Genomic DNA, 24,227 nt, shown 5'->3' with positions numbered 1-24,227 from the left:
CATAATCACCACCAGAATTGAGACATTTGTCATACCGTGGGATCAACTTTTGTAATCCTGTGTCGTAGAAGTCTGTTTCCTGGGATAGAAACCAGTGTGTAACAGTCGTCTGCAACTCTGCATCACTGTGATACGTGTGATAATGACCGGACAGGAATTTCTTGAGGCACAAGAAAAGGTGGAAATCGCTGGGGGCGAGATCCGTGTTATAGAGTGACCTGCACTAAGCATCCCCAGCCGCTTGTTCTGAATGGCCCTTCGCAAATTCTGCAATGTTGCACAGTAACGCTCAGCGTTCACTGTCTCACCTCTGGCCAGGAACTCGATGAACAGAGTGTCCTTTCTGTCCCAGAAGACCGTTCACAACACTTTCCGCGCCGACAAAGACTGCTTGAATTTGGTCTTGGTCGGAGATCCATTGTGATTTCTATGCATTGACTGCTGTTTACTTTCTGGGGTAAAGTGTGCAACCCACGTTTCATCGCCTGTGACAATCCGGTCCAGATATATCTACTCGTCCTCGTCATCGTGGTACCTCTCCAGAAATCTCAATGTTGACCCCATGCGCTTTGTTTTGTGTTCGGATGTCAGTTGCTTCGACACCCATGTGGCACACATTTTCTTAAACAACAGGTGCTTTGTGACAATTTCGTGCAATAAAGAGCGGGAAATATGCGGAAAATGGCTGCTGAGTTCCGTAATCGTGAAGTGACGGTTATGCACAATGCGCTGCTGCACTTGCTCTACAAGATCGTCCGTGGCGAGGGATGGCCGCCCACTGCGCTCCAAATCACAGATCACAAACAGACTTCACAGCATGCACATTCTGCCGACCTTCTGAAAATTTCCTGCACCAGCGACGCACCATCTGCTTGCTCATGATGTCCGATCCATACACTTAACACAAATGACGATGGATTTCGATCGATGCCATGTTTTGTGCGTTGAAAATTTTTATCACAGAACGAACCTCGCAATTGGCGGGGAATGGAATTAGAGGCGCCATCTTCATCCACTATACTACTGGTGCTACTGTAAGGAATCAGGCAGTGTCACCTGGCGCATACCATTGCCACGTCATTACTGTGTCACGCACGCGAGAGGCTAGTGCCTGACACTGCCTGTCTCTTTATATATATGATCTAGGATTTAATATAGTAAGTACGATTCTACGGAATAATAAGGGTGTAATTGATGTTTTTTTTTTATTTGAAGTGTTGTATCAGTGAAGAAGTGTGTTTGTCAGTGAAGTGTGTTGGTCAGTGAAGGGTGTTTGTGTCAGTGAAGTTTTATACAGTGCGATCGGAAAGTCCTTCCGCAGCTCTATTAGTTCTAGTAACTCTAGAATATAACCCTGTAGAAAGTTGGCACTTCCCCATTCATTCCAGTTTGACAACCTCACACCCCCAGTCCATCATAAGCTTAGCGGCCAGTGCTGCCACTTGAATTCTCTACAAAATACACTTGAATTCTCTGCGTAGTGGATTCTCGGCTACACAAGCACTGCGGAGAGACTTCTCGATCACACTGTAGTTTATAGTGGTAGTGCAAAGTATTTGAACAGTGAAAAGTTTTTGAAGTGTTAGTGAAATGTGTCGTAGTTTCAGTGCAGTGAGTGAGTTGAGAGCAAAATGAGTTTAGTGCTGAAAGGTACTTATGCATGTATGAACATATATATAATACTCGTGGGTTTAAGTTCGAACTTAGGGTTAAGATACAAATTAGATTTACTTTAAATGCTATTTTAATTTCATTTAACTTAGGATGCTCCTTGCTAATATTATTATACTATTGTTATTAACTTATTATTTTTATTAATTGTCATTATTGAGTGTAATTAGTTACCACTGCCACCGGATATTTACCCATTTGCAGTGTGAATAAATAAATACATAAGTTGAGAATAAAGTTATTACAGGTTCTTCTTTGAATGTTCTCAACAACTTTATATATTATAATCTTATGATGGGTGTTACGTAATACTGTATACGTAAAACGTTAACAGTTTTGGATCTCAGTCTAATATAACACCTATCGGAAATTAAATTAGTTTAGGAGAAAGAAATAATCCAGACATTTGAGATGGACAGGGCATGTAGTACGTCTAGGTGAATTCAGAAATGAGTATAGAGGGTTAGTTGGAAGACTTGAGGGAAAAATACCTTTAGGATGATCGAGACGTAGATGAGATGATAATATTAAAATGAATTTGAGGGAGGTAGGATGCGATAATAAGGACTAGATTACTCTTGCTCAGGATGCGGACCTATGGCGGGCTTATGTGTGGGCGGCAGTGAGCCTTCGGGTTCCTTAAAAGCCATTTGTAAGTAAGTACGCCTATAAAAGAAATACTCAGTTTCTGAATACTGTAGGAAACAAACTCACCTGTGTTGGTTTCACACTGCGTCAAAGATACTCTTAACTGTTGTTAATAATAATAATAGTAGTAGTAGTAATAATAATAATAATAATAATAATAATAATAATAATAATAATAATAATAATAATAATAGTAAGTATTACGTGATAGTCTCTTCAATTATTTATAGCTCTGACATTAAAGAAATAACCATTATTTTAGGATGTAGACCTAGCCGGAACTGGTTGTATGTACTCGTACCTTCTGTTATGAGCAGTTATTTAAATGATTTCTGTATGACAGTCATATCCACAACTCATGGTGAACATAGCTACATATTGGAAAAATATGTTTTAGCTATGAGTGACATGGCTGTAACAGATGCCTGCTGTTGAAATTTAATCAAATTTATTACAGCGATGTGCAGCCAACCTCGCAAAATGCTAGGTTCGGCAAGAGGATGCAGTAGCCAAAATGAACATAAACAGAGTCGCTTTGTTTCAGACTATATTGTATTTTGTAAAGCCCGAAGTTGGAAAGTATTAAATCTGTATCCAACTCAGTGAGTTTAGAAGAAACAGTGGTTATTCATATGTTTAAAATTCGTATTCGAAAACAGAACATGGATTCATACGTAGCTTCTGCTTGGGAAATCAAGGATTCATTGTCGACAACTGAATCCAGCACCAGTTTTTGTTTGTTTGTTTGTTTGTTTGTTTGTTTCTTTATTTTTTGTTTTACTCTAGCCATGAAAATCTGATGATATAAAATAGGATAGAACATGATGTATTGATTTACAAAGAAGACACATTGGTAATAATAAATTCACAATGCATTTTTCATGTCCTCAGGGTGTGAATTAAGATTTATCATGGGGGGGATAGAATCCTAGATAAGAATACCACACACAAACACTTATTATCCTCATTCGATACGGCTCAACGCTTGGTCGCACTGAGTTGCTTGTCTTGCATCTTGATTATAATAACAGTTATATCCATGAGCAGGCTTAAGATAAGATGTGTAATTCCTAAGTTATTGATTGTTGTCAGCTTGCCGGTGAGGATAATACATCAATATTATTTTCTTTGCTTACTTTATGCTTTATAAAGTATACTCGTATTAAAACAATAAAATTATATTTTGTGAAGTGAGATAAAGTTATTCCTGGCAATGATGTTAATATGAATTTATGAGAGATGGATAACTTTCCAACAGGGGGAAATCTCCTCAAGCCCTCTGTTAATTCGCATCCTGCATGTCCTTTGCAACCAAGCTTCGTAGCGAGTTCAGTCCATCCATCCGATCTTCTATTCTTATTTCGCCAATCCACTCACCCCTTCGCCGATTTCTGTTTTTTTTTTAATCTACCTGTACATAGTGGAAGTAATATAACTTGCAGAGTTTAGTAGCTTATTCCTTGGATGGAGTACAACAAAAGTTCCTGACACCATATTAGTCCGAAATGAATATTTTCTCAGAAAAAATATTTTTCCCATAAATATTAACACTGTTTTATTAAATAATTAGTATTCGTACGATTCTTATTTTTATTCTTATTAACTTACTAGAGGAACTGATAAGGAATTATTAATCCTTTACAGTTTTTCAATAAAATGGACGATTTTATTGCAAATAAAATTTAAAAATTAATACATATCGTAATTTCTTGTCATTAGGAAATCTGGCAACCCTACTGGAGTGACTGAGGAACGGAACTTTGCTGTTCAGACCGAGTGCTTTCGTAGGTGAGTCGATGAAGCACTGTTGTATTGTATTGTATAATATTGTATTCCATAGCATTGTATTGTAATTATTTACATGCCATGGTGTCCGTATATCGCTTCACAGCTAGAAAATGGAACATGTAAACAAAACTTAATAGTACTACAAAGTCTTAATTCATAGTCACTGTCTACTTGAAATATATATAGAAGAATTTTAAAATATACCAATACAATTCAAGCGGTATTATCGATACTTAATACAAGATAGAAATATTCATGCAGCGTTACTGAAAGTCACAAATTCGCCTACAGAATAGAAGGCTGAGAAATTAAGTAGGCCTACTTCTTTAATTTGGCCCTAATTAATATGTTTTAAATTTGATTTTTTATATCCATAGGGAGGCTGATAAGTTTTTTGATGTATGAAATTAAACTCTTTGGGTTGGTATGTTGAAATGGGTATTGAGTAATTATGTGAACTACAGAGATCCTCGCATGGCAGTTGGTGCACGTTAGAGGAAGACTTCAGTTTATTTCATAAGAATGTGTCGCTTTGGTATGACCAACACGTAATCTTTTGATTATAACTTGAAATTGACGTTACATTTTCTGTATTGGTTATTTCATTTTCGAATTTTGTATTACTCCATACTCAATTACGCCTTTAACATATAGGCCTACATTCCAGTGACTAAAATCCAAAACGATCGTCAAATTTGGTATATTTAAAACAGTTAACATGAATGAATGCCGTACTCATTCCACACGCACCCAACACAATTCAAGAACCTGGTGAACAATTATTATAGAAGATTCCAACAAATGTATTGCATATAAGACATACAGTACACCATTTAACTACATCAGTAATAGCTGCATAACACCATGTGAATCTGTCTTACACAGATATAAAGTACAAATATTTCATATTTTTATATTTTATCAATTTTAACAATTTTATGTATATAATAGTGACATCTAACAAAATGTAACATGAATTCTGTGTAACTAAAATTCATATTCTATAATTATACACAAATTTTACTAGTGGCTTATGCAGCAAATGCTGCAAACTAAGTTCATTAGACGTTCAAATAAAAATTTATCAGATTTATTTTCAATGAAAAATATCAGACATTTTGAAAATTATTTGCTTCCATAATAATGAAACATACTCTCTCTGAATGGTTTTTTATGCCAAATACTTTTTCTTGAACCTATCCACCTTAGGTTTTGAGTTTCAATGCGAAAACGCAAGTAACAATGTCAGGACGATCAGTGGGTTTTTCATGTGGGAGTAAAGCAATAGCTATTTCAGGTCATTGTGGATTGTAGATGAAAGTTAAAAAAAGTCAGGTTTGCTATGCTTTCGAACAATAGACATAGCATCTTGGTATAGCTGCTGCATGCAGAGCTTGAAATGTAGAGGGTAAAATCATTTTATCCTGCTAAGAGATCTTGCTGAAATGGTCGGGAGACTACAAAATTTTGTAGGCTTCTTATTTTATCAGTAAGTAATACCTTTTGGTCTTTCCTTAGGAACTGTAATTTTTGCGCTATCTCGAGCCAATACTGAAGAGAATTATGCATATAAATATATACACCAAACCGCCATTAAGTATATGAAAAAGACCCAACCTCACTTGATAAATAACTATAAAAATATTTGATTTTTAATAACAATATTATTATCTTACGTAAGTTTTATATACACACATATATATATATATATATATATATATATATATATATATATATATATATATATAATAGCCGCCACTCAGTAAATTATAGAAATGAAGATCTAATTTAATACGATATTCTCCACATCTACTTATATAACCCCAAAATGTTTCACTTTCATATCATCAATATATCATTAATATGTATAATTATTAATGAAAAATAGTCACATCGTGGTATTAACTATAATAATATTTCATTTCTAATGGTCATAATGTCATCAAACCACCTCAAGTTTTGTAGATTTTAATATCCAATACACAGCTGTACTCAGAAAATTACAAATCGCAGAATCAGACCTGTAAATTATTTTTAGCAAGTCTTGAAGCTTTAAAACCAATTAAATAATAATAAATAATAATATTTATTAATTCTATACACTTGAGCTACATTAGGCATTGCAGCCCGAAAGAGCAGAAGCTCGTGCTCGGGCGCAGTTCAGATCAGTTATACAAAATATATCACAAAATTACGAGAGTTCATTGAGCACAATCACATTAATAAATGGTAAAATACATACAGCATGTAATAACAGGGTCTATATACAAATAGAAAATACAGAATTACATGAATATTAGAGTAACAATTTTTAACTCAATTAGCTTAAACAATTAAATAATTAATCTGATTTGTTTCTTAAATCTATGTGTGTTAAGTGTACTTTGCTCAGGGTAAGCTCTAATTAATGTATTATATATTTTGGGTCCAAAATTTCTGCTGTGTTTTAATCCAGCAGTTGTCTGGCATTTGGGAGTATTTAGAAAGAAACTGTAGCTTTGTCTCGTCTGGTATTCATGAGGATCAAATTTAAAAAAAAGTTCTCCCCGGCGGGGAATCGAACCCCGGTCTAAATATGTCAGCAATCCTGCAGGTCATGGCCTTCGTGTAATAGCCTATTGTTTACTATATTGTGTGTTTTGTTTTCTACTGAAATGCAATTAGTTCTCAAAACTGACGAAAGATGGATTTTGGAAAATAGGAAAATGATGAAGGAAAATTCACATTTCACTGAAGGCTACTATTTTTCTGAAAAACGTTCCAAGCTTCAAAATGAGGGGTCATTTGTTAAAATCCGTTCAGCCGTTTTCCCGTAATTTCCATTACCAGTTCAGATTTTATATATATATATATATATAGACATTTCACTTTTCGGCAAATCGACAAATTATACAAATTAGTTAAATTGACCATTTCCCAATATAAGATTTTCATTACATGTAACTCATGATTAATTATTCAACTATTGTTATGCATATTACTGTGTACAACTTAATGGACTTATGTTTAGATTTCGTCCTAAATTTTTGAATATCTGATGATGCCATACAGGCGAAAACGTTCATAAAATTTATTTTATAAGATGTATTAGCAGATAATAACTTTGCAAAATTGATAAATCATATGATTGAAAACTTTAAATAAATTTATAATCTTGAACAGATTTATCTGAAAATCAAAAATGAATTGTAAGATCCATAGAGTTTGCTAGATGATGATTCTTTCCGTGATGTTTGTCAATGATGAATGCAATTTCTGGATAGTATTTAACGGCATCTATATGAGGAACAGGTAATGTTAAGGCATACAATAGAAGTCGATAGCTTCTTTCGCTGTAGCATATGCAAGTTTTTACCAGGAATGCACTGATGAGAAAGGATCCATATTAGAGATATTCTTCATCCTTGTTTCATCATACCAGTAGATGGCTGGCGTCAGACGTCTGATATTGCTTTTGTGTGATGAGAATTAGTCTATGAAAAAATGTAGTGTTTGCCCGTTTTCCCTTCCTATTACAGCGTTCTCGCCCACTAGACGAAAGGCCGAATTTCTCGCGTGTTGGGAAAAAACCTATCTGTATAATTGATATACAGTAAATGTATATATAAGACAAACAGAGTTCAGCGAATGGGCAGTGAATGAATGATGCCACTGTGTAGCATTTCCCAGGCAAGTGCACTATGATAACTTCATGATTTTCAAATCTCGCCACCTCTAAGTTGAATGATCGAATGAATAAAATAATGAATGGAAGATTGAATGGATTAATAAGCAAACGAATAAGAGAATGAGGATGATTTCAAGGGGAGTTGTGATTAGAACAATGCAAGCCAGCCTCGAGTTCCTGTAAGGAAACTGCATTTATGCGAGCACTAAGCGCAGGCCACTTTTCTGGTTCTGGGATCCATTGTCTTAAGGCTGGTTCACAATAAACCGGAAACGGGAACTACGAGGAGAACGAAAACGGAAATAATGTTAAAATAAATGTATTCTAATGTGAGAATTCACAACACTTAATTGTGAATGCTCACATTCAAATACATTTGTTTTAACAATATTTCCGTTCTCGTTCTCATTGTCGTTCCCGTTTCCGGTTTATTGTGAACCAGCCTATACTGGAGAAACTTAAAAAGTTTTGATTGATAATGGAACAAAAACATTTCCTGGATAGAACGGTGAAAAGAGATAATATAATTAAGCAAAATAACTTGGCCGCTGGACAGGTATTTTATCCAAAAGCCTACATTCTTTTTAAGTTCCGAGAAATCTGGTTCTGAGGGACTCACCTCGTGAAGAGCCCAGTATTGTTGAGCCCGTGCCTAGACTCTCCAGCTGGTATGTTGTCCGGACAGTTATCGTGTTCTCTGCAGCAGTCGTCTGTTATTCTGAATAGTCCCAGATCCTCTATATCTCTCGCTCGGTTACCTCCTCCACACCAGTGAGTTCCTGAAACGATGAATTGCATATTGCATATTCTATTCATATTCATTTATATGCTGTATACAGAAGGCGTAAATCTGACAGAATGTATTACGTTTGATACAGAGTGACTCACTCGCGAGAGAGATAAAATTTTCGCAATAAAATAACCTAAGAGAAGAGAAACTGATAAGGCAAAGGAAGACTGTGAAAGATAAATATAAAGATTTAGAGGATGCAGACAGAAAGGGAAGATATGATTTAATGCAGAGGTTCCCAACATTTTTGGACTGACGACACAGTTTACTGAATGCCCGCGATATTGCGACACACTTACTTGTTTTTATTAATAATAATGGTGATAATGATTATGATGATGATGATGATAATAATAATAATAATAATAATAATAATAATAATAATAACCAGTGTTTTCTTTTGGAGAAAAAGATGGTGGAACTCTTGTGTAAAATATTTTATAGCGAACGGGATGATTACTGTTTATTGCACTGAAATTTTGTCGTTTTTAATCTCTTTATCGTCCAACTATGCCTTTCAAGGTCTAACAAGCAAACGTTCTGATGAGGGCAGAAAAAAAGTTATATTTTTTTCTTCCACCATGTTAATAATGTCAAAAGAAGTGCTTATACAAATTTTGGTCACTCGACCGCAATTACGAGGGCCGTAAATAAATAAAATCGCCAGGGGCCGCTAATAGAAAAAAAAAACAATTTCATTGGACAAATTTATTGGAACGGACACAGGAATTATTGAGCTATTTTTCGACATATTTTCCATCGGAATTGAGACATTTCTTATATCATGGGATCGCCAGAGAGAGGTGCAGACGCAGTCAAACTCCAGTTCCGATCTGAGGCGGCTGACTTCTACGACACAAAAATTGATCCTATGGTATGACAAATGTCTCAATATCAGTGGGGATATGTTGACAAATAGCGCAACAATTGCTGTATCTGTTTCAATAAATATTTCCATGAAATTGTGCTTTTTTCTATAAACGACTCTTGTCCACACCTGTGGAGTAACGGTCAGCGCGTCTGGCCGCGAAACCAGGTGGCCCGGGTTCGATTCCCGGTCGGGGCAAGTTACCTGGTTGAGGTTTTTTCCGGGGTTTTCCCTCAACCCAATATGAGCAAATGCTGGGTAACTTTCGGTGCTGGACCCCGGACTCATTTCACCGGCATTATCACCTTAATTTCATTCAGACGCTAAATAACCTAGATGTTGATACAGCGTCGTAAAATAACCCAATAAAATAAAAAATATATATAAACGACTCCAGGGAAAATCACTTTCTGGACGGCCTCGTAATTGCGGTCGAGTGGCCAAAATTTGTATAAGCACTTCTTTTGACATTATTAACATGGTGAAAGAAAAAAAATTAACTTTTTTATCTGCCCCCATCAGAACGTTTGCTTGTAAGCTGTTTCAGCTCGTTCCGCCAGAGAAAAAGCACTGATAACTTCTATGTATGTAGTGTCGGACATCCAACGCGACTAAAAAACAATATCTGTGTGTCAAAAATTCCAACCTATCTATACTGGATGTTCGATAAAAGATTTTCATTATCGTTTTTGAAAACTCGCTATTTAAATTAATGTGAATTCTGCGCTTGGTGAGTTGCATAGAGTTTCTCTGTACGTGGCAAAATTGACAGGCGAACATCTAAATCATCTTCAAGATGTAGCAGTCTGTTCCTTTTTTTTAGAATTCACTGTTTTCATGGTAGAAAAATTCTGATTCACACAAGTATGAATTTGAAAACGGCAGTTCTAAATAAATGTTTAGCTTATTCGGCACCATCGACTGATTTGACAAAACATTTCCGCATATAAGACACTCGGGATTTTGTTTATATTCATCTCCACGCCACGTAAAACCATATTACAAGTGTTCACTATATTTACGAAATGCAGCACTGTACGTTTTTGTGAACCCTGAAGGGAATTTTCACTCACATTATTTGAATTACCACTGCTGTCATCTAACTCAAAACTTGATTCAGATTGTCTTTTTCGAATAAAAAATTTGTCCATGATAAAATCTAATTAAAGCACTTTGATAAAATAATCACACCCTATCGGAACTGACCAATATGTTCTGACGATTCTAAACTATGTTTTTTACTAAGTCGAAAGAGTAAACGAATTACAAAGCATTGTTGCAGGTGTTCACTTTCATTCGAATTGTCGCCAGGCAGAAACATTAAACAGAGCATTGTTGCAGATATTCACGTTTAAATGGTAAAAAGTCTGTCTCAAAATAAAATGTAACATATCAAAGACTTCGTTGTAAATAAAAAAATTCTTTGTAAAGAGACTTCCTGGAAGGCATAAAATTTATTTTTCAGTTCAAAAATTCCGCGACAGATTCCATAGGGCTGCGCGACACACCGTTGGGAACCCCAGATTTAATGTAACGCGAAGTAAAATGTTTGGACCTCATAAATAAGAACAAGAAATCGATGTTATCGATACAGGACGAAATCTGCAGCCACCGTCGTAGCTCTGTCGGCTAAGGCGCTTGCTTACCGATACGGAGTAGCGTTCGGGCGCTGGTTCGATTCACGTTTGGGCTGATTATCTGGTTGGGTGTTTTCCGAGATTTTCTTCAAACGTAAGGCAAATGTCAGGTAATCTATGGAGAATCTTCGGTCTCATCTCGCCAAATAACATCTCGCGATCACCAATCCCATCGACGCTAAATAACCTCGTAGTTGATACAGCGTCGTTAAATAACGAAGTAAAAAAGAAAGGACAAAATCGGAAATTAAATAACAAACTAGGAATATTGAACGCATGGACGAAATATGTAGAAGAATTATATAAGATATGAAATCGTCCTGATCACTTAGCTATAGAAGGCGAATCAGCCGTATCAGAAGACGAAAAGGGATTTCATTTTTAAGGGAAAAAGTTGAACTAGCACATAGGCAAATTAAGAATGGGAAAGCAACAGGAATTGATGGAAACCTCATTGAATTAATAAAATGCTTGAGTGAAGACAAAAAGGAAATTCTATCATTTATGCAATGAATTTATGAGAAAGGCGAATGGCCTGAAGATTTTACGGAGCTAATGTTGCTTCCAATACCGAAGAAAAATAATGCCAAGAAATGTAAGGAGTTCAGGACTATGAGCCTGATATCACACTTGGCGAACATTCTTCTCCGAATATTGAATCGAACTTCATATTCAAAGCTGGAAGGACAGTTGTCAGAAGAGCAGTTTGGCTTCAGGAAGGAAGAAGGTACGAGAGATGCAAGAAAACTGGTGTGGGTTGAAAAGACGGGAGGTGTTCAGTAATCTTTATATGAAACAACGAGTCAAAGTCAGGAGAGGAGAAGAAATGTGAAGGAAGTGAAATGGAGAGAGAAGTACGCGAACGATGCCCTTTATCACCAACCCTGTTCAAAATTTACCTGAAGAATTTAGTGAGGAGGATAGTAGGAGGAAGAAGAATAAAGTGCGTAAGATTTGTTGATGGTACGTCGATTTTATATAGAACGTAGCAGTGAACTAAATTGAATTGAATTCAATTTTGGGAGAGGGCTCTAAGACCCAGTATTAGCACTGCGATTTTTCAAGGATTAATTGCGCTAACCCTCCAGCTAAGCACATTCCCAAACCCACACCGGCTGACTAAACTAAGGTTCGCTGCGTAGGCTACCCAGGTTTCGAGCAGGCAACCCCACTCGTCTCTAGACCATCTCGTCTGTGCGTCGCCAGCCAGCGTTCGAGAAATGCCATGAAATGGTGACGGGATGATGTAGGTGCCTAATATGGGGAAATGGAAGAATCCCTAGAAAAACCCCAATTGTCTCGTTGTTCGCCACTAGTGCTATTATGGATTTATCTACAGTAATCTCACTAGAGGTTTTGATTTATCTAGAGAAAATCAAAACTCGAGTGGAATTTAATAGACTATTACACCGTTAGAAGAAAATATATGAAGAATAGAAGAAATAAAGTACTGTAATACAATTAAATATTGACTTACAAAAATATGTACCAAACTGTCTCGGAAATGTCTCATTATTACAAATATTCCGCTAGATGGCAGTAGTGTGTTATCATGGGCTCTTCTCTTGTTATCAGTTGTGCCAACTATACAATCTTCATTGAACTCTATGGACCATTACTAGTAGGAAGGCTTTGTTGATTGTGTTTCATTTTTATTAAAACAGGTGCATTTAATTTCAGTTAACAATATATATTAAACAATCTCTGATAAGTGACTATCCATTACATTATACAACAGAATCTATAACATAATCTAAATCCTATAAATAAGATAAAATGATAGAAAAGTTTTAATTAAGGATGATTAAACAAACATGAATGATTTTAAAAGGTACAATTATATTATTGAAAGTACAAAGCTCCCAAACAAACAAATAAATGCTAGAGAGGTGATAAAAAGAAAAATGCTAGGGAAGTGACAAAAACAAATGCTAGGGATGTGATAAACATTGTAGGATAAGCAGCCATGATTGGTTGAAGTACGTCGTTCTGTACCGTTTTATTGGTCAAAAATAGTATGACGTAGTAAAAGTGTAATAGTCAATTAAAATGATCTGGCCTGACCGGGACTCGAACACGGACCGCTGAACGTCTAACAACTCAGCTACCGCAGTATCCATAACATAGCATTGTTTCACCTGAGCGAGTTCTTGAACTCTCAATACACATGCAGAAGGTGATTCAGAAATACATATAGCTTACGAGTATAAACTTTGTGGGTACGTTCTCTACATCTAAATAAGAATGAAGCAATTCATGTACGCATATATTCAGAAAGGCCTGGTTACTCAGTGACAGTGAAAAGATTGTATTCAATACTTTTATTTCCAGGTATCGGTACAATTATACAGTGCGATCGAGAAGTCTCTCCGCAGTGCTTGTGTAGCCGAGAATCCACTAGGCAGAGAATTCAAGTGGCAGCGTTGGCCGCTAAGCATATGATGGACTGGGGGTGTGAGGTGTCAAACCGGAATGAATGGGGGTGTGCCAACTTTCTACAGGGTTGTATTCTAGGGTTACTAGAACTAATAAAGCTGCGGAGAGACTTTTCGATCGCACTGTATTATATCCTATGCGCAGTTACAATGGAAGTGGTCATGATCCGACGTTTCCATGCGTGAGTTGAATTAGAAGAAGGATATTTAGGGCATTTATTGTGAATTGTGAGTAGAATAACTATTGTACTGAAGATTCACGGACTTTATTTTGATCATTTTTATTATAAATTCATTGTCAGTTTGAAGTAAAATGTTACATATAGTTATGTCTTTTTCGTTGAATGTAATATTTCGGTTTCAACTCATAAACTGGGTATTTGCAGATATGTGTATGACTTTTTTGTGTGTGGACAACTCACCCCCAAAATTTACAAGTACTCTTGAATCACTCTGTATTTGAGAATGGAAAATACGTGTGATGTGTATACACAATCTTTGCATTAGAACGAAATCAGTGTGTGCTGTGCTTTGCTTTGTAGGCGAATTATTGGTTAATTGTTAAATAAACTATTACTGAAGAGGTCTAGTCCAAATGTTAAGTTAATGCTTGAATTATTTACACAATCTAGTATATATAGTCACGAAGCTCAATACGTAGGGAATATGCATCCATACATAGTTGCTAACCACTAGGATCGCTACTATCTCCTCATTCCAGACAATGCGAAATAGTACCGGCACAGTCTATTGTTCCTAGTACCCTCAACAACTCAAGCTTCATGACTGTGCTATTTAATGAAAAACTAACTCCGCTACTCGCCCGGGGACCCGATTCCATACCCTGGCGAGTCCAACTGGAATTTTTGTCGATAAAATCTGAGTTTGCGGCAAATTTTCGAAGAATACTTCCATTTCTCTTACCGATATCTAAAAATTTTTCCGTTAGATAATCGTCATCATCTATCATGTATCATCAATCATTCCAGTCTACCGCGGTGGAGTAAGGTTAGCATTCCTATCCGTGTTCAAGTCCTGGTTGGGATAAGTTATCTGGTTGAGGTTTTGTCCGGGGTTTTCCCTCAACTCATTAAGAACAAATGCTGGCTTGTTTCCGACACTGGACCCTGGACTCATTTCGCTCCCATTAACACCTTCATTTCATTCAGACACTGGATAAGCACAGTAGTTGATAAAGCGTGGTAAAATAAACTAGTAAAAGAAATAACCCCAGCATAACGGGAAATGAATATAACGACTAAGTGAGCTAGACAATTCTGCAGGAGAAGTACACTTCAAGTATATCTGTGAGAATCATTTAAACTTAAAGGAAACATAAAATACAGACCTGCTATAAAATCGAAAATAATTGAAACTGAATAAGAATTGATAGCATTATATTGAACACTCTGTATATCCTCACGAAATATCCACCCTTCCTTCTTATTGATGTAGGCAGGTAATCGATTCATATTATTGCCCGCAGCGACAAGAGAAGAATACAATTAAAATTGTTACGCAAAGATCCGCTCATCTTCAGAATGATGTCATGGAAAATTTTCGTAGCTCATCCACTAAAGAGATTTTGTTAAGCAACAAAAAAAGTTTCAAGCAATAAAACGTGAATTGTAGGTGATGCCGTAAGGTCAGGCCAGTAGCAGGACCAAAACAACGCCTCACGCGTGATTATCAGAACTTGACGACCGAAGCAATAAAAGTAAGCAGTTGTAAACGTGTTGCAATTTCTTCACTATGCCAGACGCTTACGTACAGTATTTTTCATGTCATTCACCTTCATTCTTTGTCGATTGTTTTCAGGAAATTCTGCAATCTTGTGTGTTCTGAAAATTTACGTGATGTACCAAAGTATACAAGCAATGTAAAGGAGTTCAAGTTTGAAACTGTTTTCCATTTCCACATGTTTCGTTGCTCTTGACTTACTTTCACTATAAGCAAATTCAGTAAATATTAAATCATTTGCGATATTACAAATAAATCCTGTACAATTTTTGTACGAGACTTAGGCTATGCAGGATTGGACAGAAAACGTTACTAATAAACAGAGACCGGAAGTTTAGGCATTATGGATCATTAAAATTGGAAGGCAAAAAGGCATCATAAATAGCTAAAATAGGCAGGCAAAAATGCATTATAAATAGCTAAAATACGCAATAAAAGGCAATTACAAAAACCTTGCACTAGACCCACAACCTTGCACTTTTCACAAAGGGATTTCGGCAGCAAGAAAAGCTTTACATACTGTAAGTCGAATGCAAATTGAGATTTCCGACTCGATGTTGCAATTACTGTTGGAAGCAAAGAAATCTTCTTCCCGTAGCCTTGGAAAGTGCATTTTTGTGTTTGGTTGTACTGCTATGTTGCGATATGAAATATCTAGCTAGCTACAACAACGTCGAATGAAAACTGAAAGAAAAATAACCGTTAAAAATAACGTTAGACCCGCACTCATTGTTGCGTTGTCAAATAAACACAAGCGATAATTAAAACGCTTACTGTTATACATTTTTGCACAGCAGCACTCACTGTTGCAAAGATAATATGAACTGACTGAAAGACAATAATATACATTCGGTAAAGTCACTTTCATTGTAGCGGTTATAGAAATAAATTAAAGTATATCTGTAAGCAATTTTTAATAATAGATTAATAAATAATAGATAAATAATCAAATAAAGGCAAAAAAAACATTTATTTTGTAAATTAGGCATTTATATTTAAAAAGGCAGAAAAGAGCAACATAAAACTGTGACGTTTCAATCACAAAGGTATAATTCGTACAGATTTACTTTCAAAATGAAGATAGGTTTAACACATTTCAAAAGGCATTCTGCCAAATTTCCGGTCTCTGCTAACAAACCATGCATAAGAGATGGATGTGTAAGCAATGTATGGCTATGCGTAGGAATTGCTTTGCTATAGTTATAAAAAATGGCCGCCTCTCTAACAAATGTTCGTATCGATTGTCATTTTATGAGATGGTTGCCTTGTAATCACAGAGGAACAAAACAAAGAGCACAGAGTAATAGAATATAACGGTGTAGCTGTACTCTTTGATTAAAAATACAGCGTGGTAATAGATCAGGCCTTGTTGTACTATCAATACTTAGAATCCGTTATTCTGTTACCTTTCGTAATAAAATAATGACGAAGCTATGACGTAACTGTGTAATACTGTACTTGTATTGTTATACACGACGTGTATGTCGTAGTAGTAGTAGTAGTAGTAGTAGTAATAATAATAATAATAATAATAATAATAATAATAATAATAATGATAATAATAATAATAATAATCATTATTATTGTGCTCTGCTGAAATTACTTGAAAAAATGCATAAAAGTACTCACGTACATTATATATCATATTCAGTCAATTTTCAACAGGAATTCGTGACAGTGATTTATCATCTATACTAATAATAAATCTGTAGCCGAAATTTTTCTGGTAATTTTCGATTTTACAAAAATAATTGGTCCTAACATATATAATTAACCACCCTGAAACCGAAAATCGCTTTTTTGAAATGTTTGTTTGTATGTCTGTCTGTCTGTCTGTTTGTATGTTTGTTACCTTTTCACGCGATAATGGCTGAACGGATTTCGATGAAAATTGGAATATAAATTAAGTTCGTTGTAGTTTAGATTTTAGGCTATATGGCATTCAAAATACATTATTTAAAAGGGGGGTTATAAGGGGGCCTGAATCAATAAATCGAAATATCTTGCTTATTATTGATTTTTATGAAAAATGTTACATAACAAACGTTTCTTTAAAAATGATTTCTGATAAGTTTTATTCTTTGAAAAATTTTGATAGGACTGATATTTAATGAGATAAATGAGTTTTAAAATTAAAATAACTGCCATCTAAGGCGGTGTATTGAAATAAAAAACAAACGACTTCGTCTATAAGGGGCCTTGGACACAACAATCGAAAGCTATGAAAGATAGCCTACAGAGAATGTTTCTGTGTTTGTATGAAGTAATATCGGAAGCTAAATTAACCGATTTGTATAATTAATTATTATTTCATCATTGGAAAGTGTAGTTTCTCTGGATGGACATAATGCTATAATGTTATTACAGTAACTTGTGAGTGAATTGAGGACAGGTAAGATTAAAATAGCTTCTTATGCACAGAAAACTTGATAGGTTATTCTGTATATTCATTTCCTGTATTTCTGAAAATAATGTTTATGAGCATATTCATTTTTATCTCAGAGAATTAACGAACATACGAGAGTGTATTGATTTAGTAAGCAGTAATAGTACGTTAGCTTAGCAATCCATTATTTTATAATTCAAATTTTAACTATGCTCAATTGAATCGTGTTAAAATACATAAAATATACATGCAATAAATGCAATGCAAAAAAATTGAGTAATGAGCCAAGCAGATTATGTTGCGCTGTTGTAAAAGCTGTTCCTCCTGAGATTCAAGAGCTCCCACAACAAATTAAAAACTTTCTACTTCGAGTACATCCGTTATCAACACACTTTTTACATAATACAATATAATATAATATAATATAATATAATATAATATAATATAATATAATATAATATAATATAATATAATATAATATAATATAATAATCAGGGAACGGATTTATATGGACTAAAAATATATGAAATATGTAAATATATATGTAGTTATTTTTACCAAAATATGGAATTAAATATGGATTTTTACCAAAATATGGAATTAAATATGGACTTAAAATTATAAAAAAATGACTATGTACGTTAAATATTGGTACATTTTAATCAAACTAAACAAAAAATATAATGGACGTACCTTATCTTCCAATGTAGTTTCAACAAAACACAATTTTTATTGCCTGTTACCATAACAATAGGTTACAAACATTTCTTTCAAGTGCTGAAAAGTGAATCTTCTTCTATTGTCTCTGAGGATAGATTTATACTGACTAAAAGAGCGTTCGACGTCACAAGAAGTAACTGGTACATAATTCAATTTCACAATGTCTGCTGGGGATAAGTCCAAGTTAATCTTCACTGTTGATTCACCACTCATCACAGCAACAACCTTTTGTAGTTCTTCATATCCAGGGTTTTTTGAAAGTACAGTGTCCACCTTAGCTCTTACTGCATCTGCAACTTTACCTCTACCACGATTCAGTTGTTCCACAGTACTATTTATAATTTCAAAACTTTCAGATAGTGAAAGGTGCCTATTTTGGAGACTTTTGAGCGTTTTTATGATGCATGAAAATGTATGCTGAATGTGAGCTAAGTCATTCTTCACACTTATGTCACAGGTAACTGTTTTCACAGTATCAATTGAGACTGCATCTTCAGAGTCCAATGCAAGGAGAACATTGTTAATAGAGTCTATATGTTCGGCATAATATTCAACTGCTTCTAGCCATGTACCCCATCTAGTTAAAATTGGCTTTGGTGGCAATGGAATTTCAGGGTACATTTCTTTCAACACGTTAACTCTACTGGGAGCTTTGAGAAATACTTTTTTCACTGATGAAATCAACAAATCTACTTTAGGGAAATTGTCTCTGACCACTTCTGCCACACGATGAAATGCATGCGCCACACAAGTAAAATGAGTCAATTTAGGATATACAACAGATAATGCTTGTCCAGCTTTGACCATATAAGGGGCAGCATCGCTAATAAAGAATAACACATTATCGTACATAATACCCTTTGGCCACAGGATACCCATAGCTTCGTTGAACAGTTTAACTATAGTTTTGTTATTGCACTTTTCTAGAACATCACAATGTAAAAGAATTCGTTCAGAATATTGTTCACTTAACAAACCGATAACTACATTACCAACAAGTCTACCTTCTTTGTCGGGAGTCTCATCAATGGAAACCCAAATTGAACTATCTTTAATTTCATCTCTTATCTTCTGTATTGTCTCATCGTAGATGGATGGAGCATACGTCTTCCTAAGTGTTGACTCATCCGGGATTGTATGTTGAGTATATTTTTCAAGGAATTCCCTGAAGACCTTATTCTTTAGTTTGTAGAGAGGAATATCAGCAGAGATGAGAGAACGGCACAGGTCGATGTTAAACTCAGATCTTACATTCGATGTTGTTGGTTGTGTTAAAAACAATTGTCTCTGCTTGGAATTTAGTTGTTTGTTGGCCTGATGTTTACTAGTTGTAATGTGTTGTTGCACCAGGAACTTTTGTGTAGATGATACTGCACACTGACACAAATTACAAAATAATATTTTATTGTCAGTTGATAAACCATCTTCTTTAAATTCTGAAATGTAACTTGTTAGTTTTGATTTTAAATTGACTGAATGACGTACTTTTGGCATATTTACCGTCTTTATAGTATGATTTACAAAACTGAACCTATGTGTACTCTGACTGGCATTTAACTGTTGAGCTGCACAACTGAAGTCTGTTAAAAATTTTAAATTAAATTAATACAGTTTTGTAATTTACTTTCCCATTGTTGATAGGACTGCTAATTTTCAAATAACTCTGATGTTAAAGGGATTACTGAACATGTGTTTAAATCTCTATTGTTGAAATGTATTTTTAAAAGTTAATGGAATTTTGTTTTGTTTTATTGTTAAACCTAATATAATATGGACTGTTTTATATGAAATATGGAAAATATATGGAAATTAACGAAAATATGTACTAAACTCTAAAATATGGAAAAATATGGAAAATAAAAGTAGGATTTTTCAACCCTACACATTGTGAAACATAAAGATAATGCAAAATATAAATTATATTAGCTTTATAAGTAAATATGTATTTACATATAAATCCTTTCCCTGATAATAATAAATCTGTAGCCAAAATTTTTCTGTTAATTTTCGCTTTTCCAAAAGTAATTGGTAATGACAATTAAGAAACATGTTAAAGGAATTGTCATTGCACCAAATGAGTGGTGTCTGGATCAAAATGATCGCATTTTAATATTTTAAATACAATTTAAATTAAGTAACATATTAAACGATTTATCCTTCTATCAAACACGAATGTTCCCTGGATCAAATGTCCTATTTTAATTATGTAATTACTTTATGTTTATTTCTAACGGGTGCAGCGGAGCGCACGGGTACGGGTAGTATATAATAATAGCTCATTTTATTTATACTTGTTATCTATTCACATTTGTATTTTTCATATTTTGCATGTTTGCTACAAGATTATATATTTAAATTCATTCTGTAAAACATGCATATTTAACAAGTCATTACCCTTTAATATCTACATATTATTTTTTTACATCTTTTGCCACATTGCTTTGAAACTCAATTATGAGTATTGCAGCATTTATTCACACATGTAGTTACACATTTTTTTCTAGTTAAATATGCATAATTATATAACATTTAGTGATATCACATGTATCAATTTCTTGTTTTATCTTTTTTATGTTTTTAACTTTTTAACTGTATTATTCTTTTGCATCTTTTCACACATTTTAATGTGAATTCCATGTTTTCATAAGATTTTGAATAGGCCTATTTATGTGTGAAGATGCCATGATTTGGCGAAAACGTTCACAATGTTAATAATATAGTGTAAAGTAACTATTATAGTATTTTACATTGAAAAATAAGTCATATGACTGAACATTATCTATTTTTATTTGTTAGCAGCCTAAAGCTTAGAAAATTTCAACGACTTAACTCGGCTGATTTCTCGAGAAACCAATATTGCGAACCATCGCCGAGAAAGTCTCAAATCATACATAAATTTTAATATATCATTTTTTTTTTAGTCAAAATATATACTCAATATTCTGAAATCGATCGATCGTGGAAGTGTATAAGGAGCTTGTTCAATTCTATTAGACTTTTTGGAGGATATTAATTCCACATTTTTCCAGACTTTGTGTAAGTATAGCCTACACCTATAATAATAATAATAATAATAATAATAATAATAATAATAATAATAATAATAATAATAATAATAATAATAATCCGTGGCGCTACACCCGTGAAGGGCCTAGACCAACCATGGGGAAAAATGGCTCCGAAGGCCACTGCACTTAAAGCCGCCTTACCTCACTCCACCGACCCTCTCCTCCGCCTGGTGCTTCTCTAGACATGCTTCATTCAGTGGCGGGTATGGCTTCGATCTCGGGACGTCAGTTTCAGGAAGAGTGGCAGAAAGAATTTTTTTCATTACTTACAAAAAGAAGAAAGTCTGTTGCTTAATATGTGGGTTTAAAATTGCGCATATAAGACGCTTCAATATTAAACGCCATTTTGGTCGGAAGCATAAAGCGAACTTCGGTGATCTTACAAGTATTTATTTACAATTTTAAAAGCTATTTTCGTAATATTTGAGAAAAGATACAAAACAAGATATGTTTATGGTATTTTCAGGATTTAGATACTTGTTATTTTATTAAGTATCTGGAACTGAACTTATTTGAAACTTTGAGTGCATATTAGGCCTACTTGATGCGTTCTCTTTCCAAGAAAGATTTTCAGAAGTAACTGCAATGGACATGGAGATGTGTCTGTTCAATAATCCATTTGTATTTGATGTTATCCAATACATGAGCCACTATAGAGATGCAAAAGAGCACGCCACTAAAGTGTTTAGGAAAAAATGGATTACCTACCAGAGGAGCAATTCCCTAATCTGCGCACATTTGCAATGCGTATGGTATCTATGTTTGGCTCAACTTACTGTTGTGAGCAGTTTTTCTTTTCAAAGTGAATATGACCAAAAGTTTCTCCAGGTCTAGGATCACAGACATGCATTTAGTTTCAGTATAGTTACCTGGTTGAGGTTTTTTCCGCGGTTTTCCCTCAATCCAATACGAGCAAATGCTGGGTAACTTTCGGTGCTGGACCCCGGACTCATTTCACCGGCATTATCACCTTCATTTCATTCAGACGCTAAATAACCTAGATGTTGATACAGCGTCGTAAAATAACACAATAAAAAATTAAAAAAAAAGTGTCAGTATTACGGTTGAGTTGTTCTATTTTAGATCCAAATATATCCTTTTTAGTTAATAACAATAAATTTCGAGGGCAATCAAAAAAAAAAAAAAAAAAAAAAATGAAAACCAGCAGTATAGGCCTACAGTAGTATTTCGTTTCATTCATATCTCATATATTTTGTTTAATATGTTTTAAAGTTAAATGACAGTGGAGCTTAGTTTTACTTTTTTTAGTACTTATAAAAAGAAACAATTGATTTTGTTGATCATTATATTGTGTTTAATATGTTTTCAAGTTAAATGACAATGGAGCTTAGTTACTTTATTAGTTTTAAAAAGAAACCATTTATTATGTTGAGCATTGTATCTTTTAATATATTGTGCAGTTAAATGAAAATGGAGCTTTGCTTTTTTCTTTATTGTTTTTAAAAAAGGAATACTTTATTATATTGACCACAAGGCAGTTTAAGAATTTCTTGTGCACATAATAAAGGAATAGTTATACAATTGAAAAATATATAATTTGCCTAATGACAGTGGTGGCCGTCATAATTATTGTATGATACGTGTACTTCCTATAAACAAAATACTATAAAGATTTTTAAACAAGAAATAAGAGCGGAGAAATTACTGATGTGCAAGGTGTGTCGAATCCACCACTGCACTTGACTTAGCAAAACAACTGCTTTACCCCTCGCCTGTCAATCAAACGAATGTGGGGTGAGTAGGAACGTTCCCTCCCTACTTTGCTTATAGTCCCCATAGCTGGCCTAGACCGACCAGCCGGCTGCTGGCCTCACGTCCACATGCCGAAGCAGAGGTGGACGATCATCCAACCAGAATGGAGGTATCGTGTGGATGGCATGATGATCCCCTCAGCCGTTATAGCTGATATTCGCAACCGGATTTCGCTACCTATCGTAGCTCCCCAAGTGCATCACGATGCTGGGTGAGCACCGGTCCCATACGCTGGCCGAAATTTCATGAGAAAATTTCTTCCGTAACGCGAGTCCTAGGCAGGATGCCTTAGACCGCGACGCTACGGCGCGGGACGTATAGCCTACACCTTACAATTAAAATACCTGGAAAAATAGGCTTCAGCTGTGATTCGATTCCATCCGCTATGACGTTTACAGGCCTAACAATTCCGCCAATTAAATCTTTCTGTGCCGGCAGGAAAGTATTTAATGGTTTCACTATTCCCCCAACGATGTTGGATATGAAGCCGCTCCTCGGCTGCAATTCTGTGTCCTCGGTGTCTGTGGAGTCTGAGATGACAAGGTCTGTAGCAAGCCCGATGTATAGCGATATCAGAATCTGAAACATGAATACACAGTATATGAAAATACATGATATGGGTTGATTTAAAGGCTGGGAAATTACGCTCTTATACGACTACCACTCATCTGAGTACATTGCTTTAGAATAAAAAAATTGTGTAGGTAGAAATTGTCTGTAAAATTTTTCAAAACCTCTCTGATTCAGAGATAGTTACTTAAAGTACCATGACTTACGACAAGGGTCATTTACCTTTACTCCCCTTTCGAAAAAAAATATCATGGTTAAATTTTCTATTACTCTTAGAAATCAATCTCCTTCGGCCGGCTTTGAACCTTAGAACCTAGGATCTAATACCAAATATAATTACCATTAGACCAGCGGTGACCAAAACTCGAGCTGCAGTGATTACATGCGACAGACAGCCTATGAAGTAAGGAGACGGAGGAAAGGTACTTGGCATGAAACCTACAACCAGGGGTGGTTCCTGTACTAA

General features: G+C 34.9%; 1 protein-coding gene across 1 annotated transcript in view; it reads right to left on the bottom strand.

Annotated features, from left to right (window-relative positions):
• LOC138697568 (phospholipase A2-like) overlaps positions 1 to 24,227 on the bottom strand; it is a 76,568-nt gene that overhangs the window by 32,574 nt on the left and 19,767 nt on the right. The window contains exons 2-3 of the mRNA XM_069822918.1: positions 23,536 to 23,770; positions 8,394 to 8,553 (exon numbers count right to left, since the gene is read on the bottom strand). Coding sequence (XP_069679019.1) covers positions 8,394 to 8,553; positions 23,536 to 23,770 — 395 coding nt within the window. The remainder of the gene's footprint in view (positions 1 to 8,393; positions 8,554 to 23,535; positions 23,771 to 24,227) is intronic.

Source organism: Periplaneta americana, chromosome 1 (assembly GCF_040183065.1).
Source record: "Periplaneta americana isolate PAMFEO1 chromosome 1, P.americana_PAMFEO1_priV1, whole genome shotgun sequence".
Lineage (NCBI taxonomy): Eukaryota > Metazoa > Arthropoda > Insecta > Blattodea > Blattidae > Periplaneta > Periplaneta americana.
Note: the sequence above shows the minus strand (reverse complement) of the source record. Positions and strands in the feature narration are given on the sequence as shown.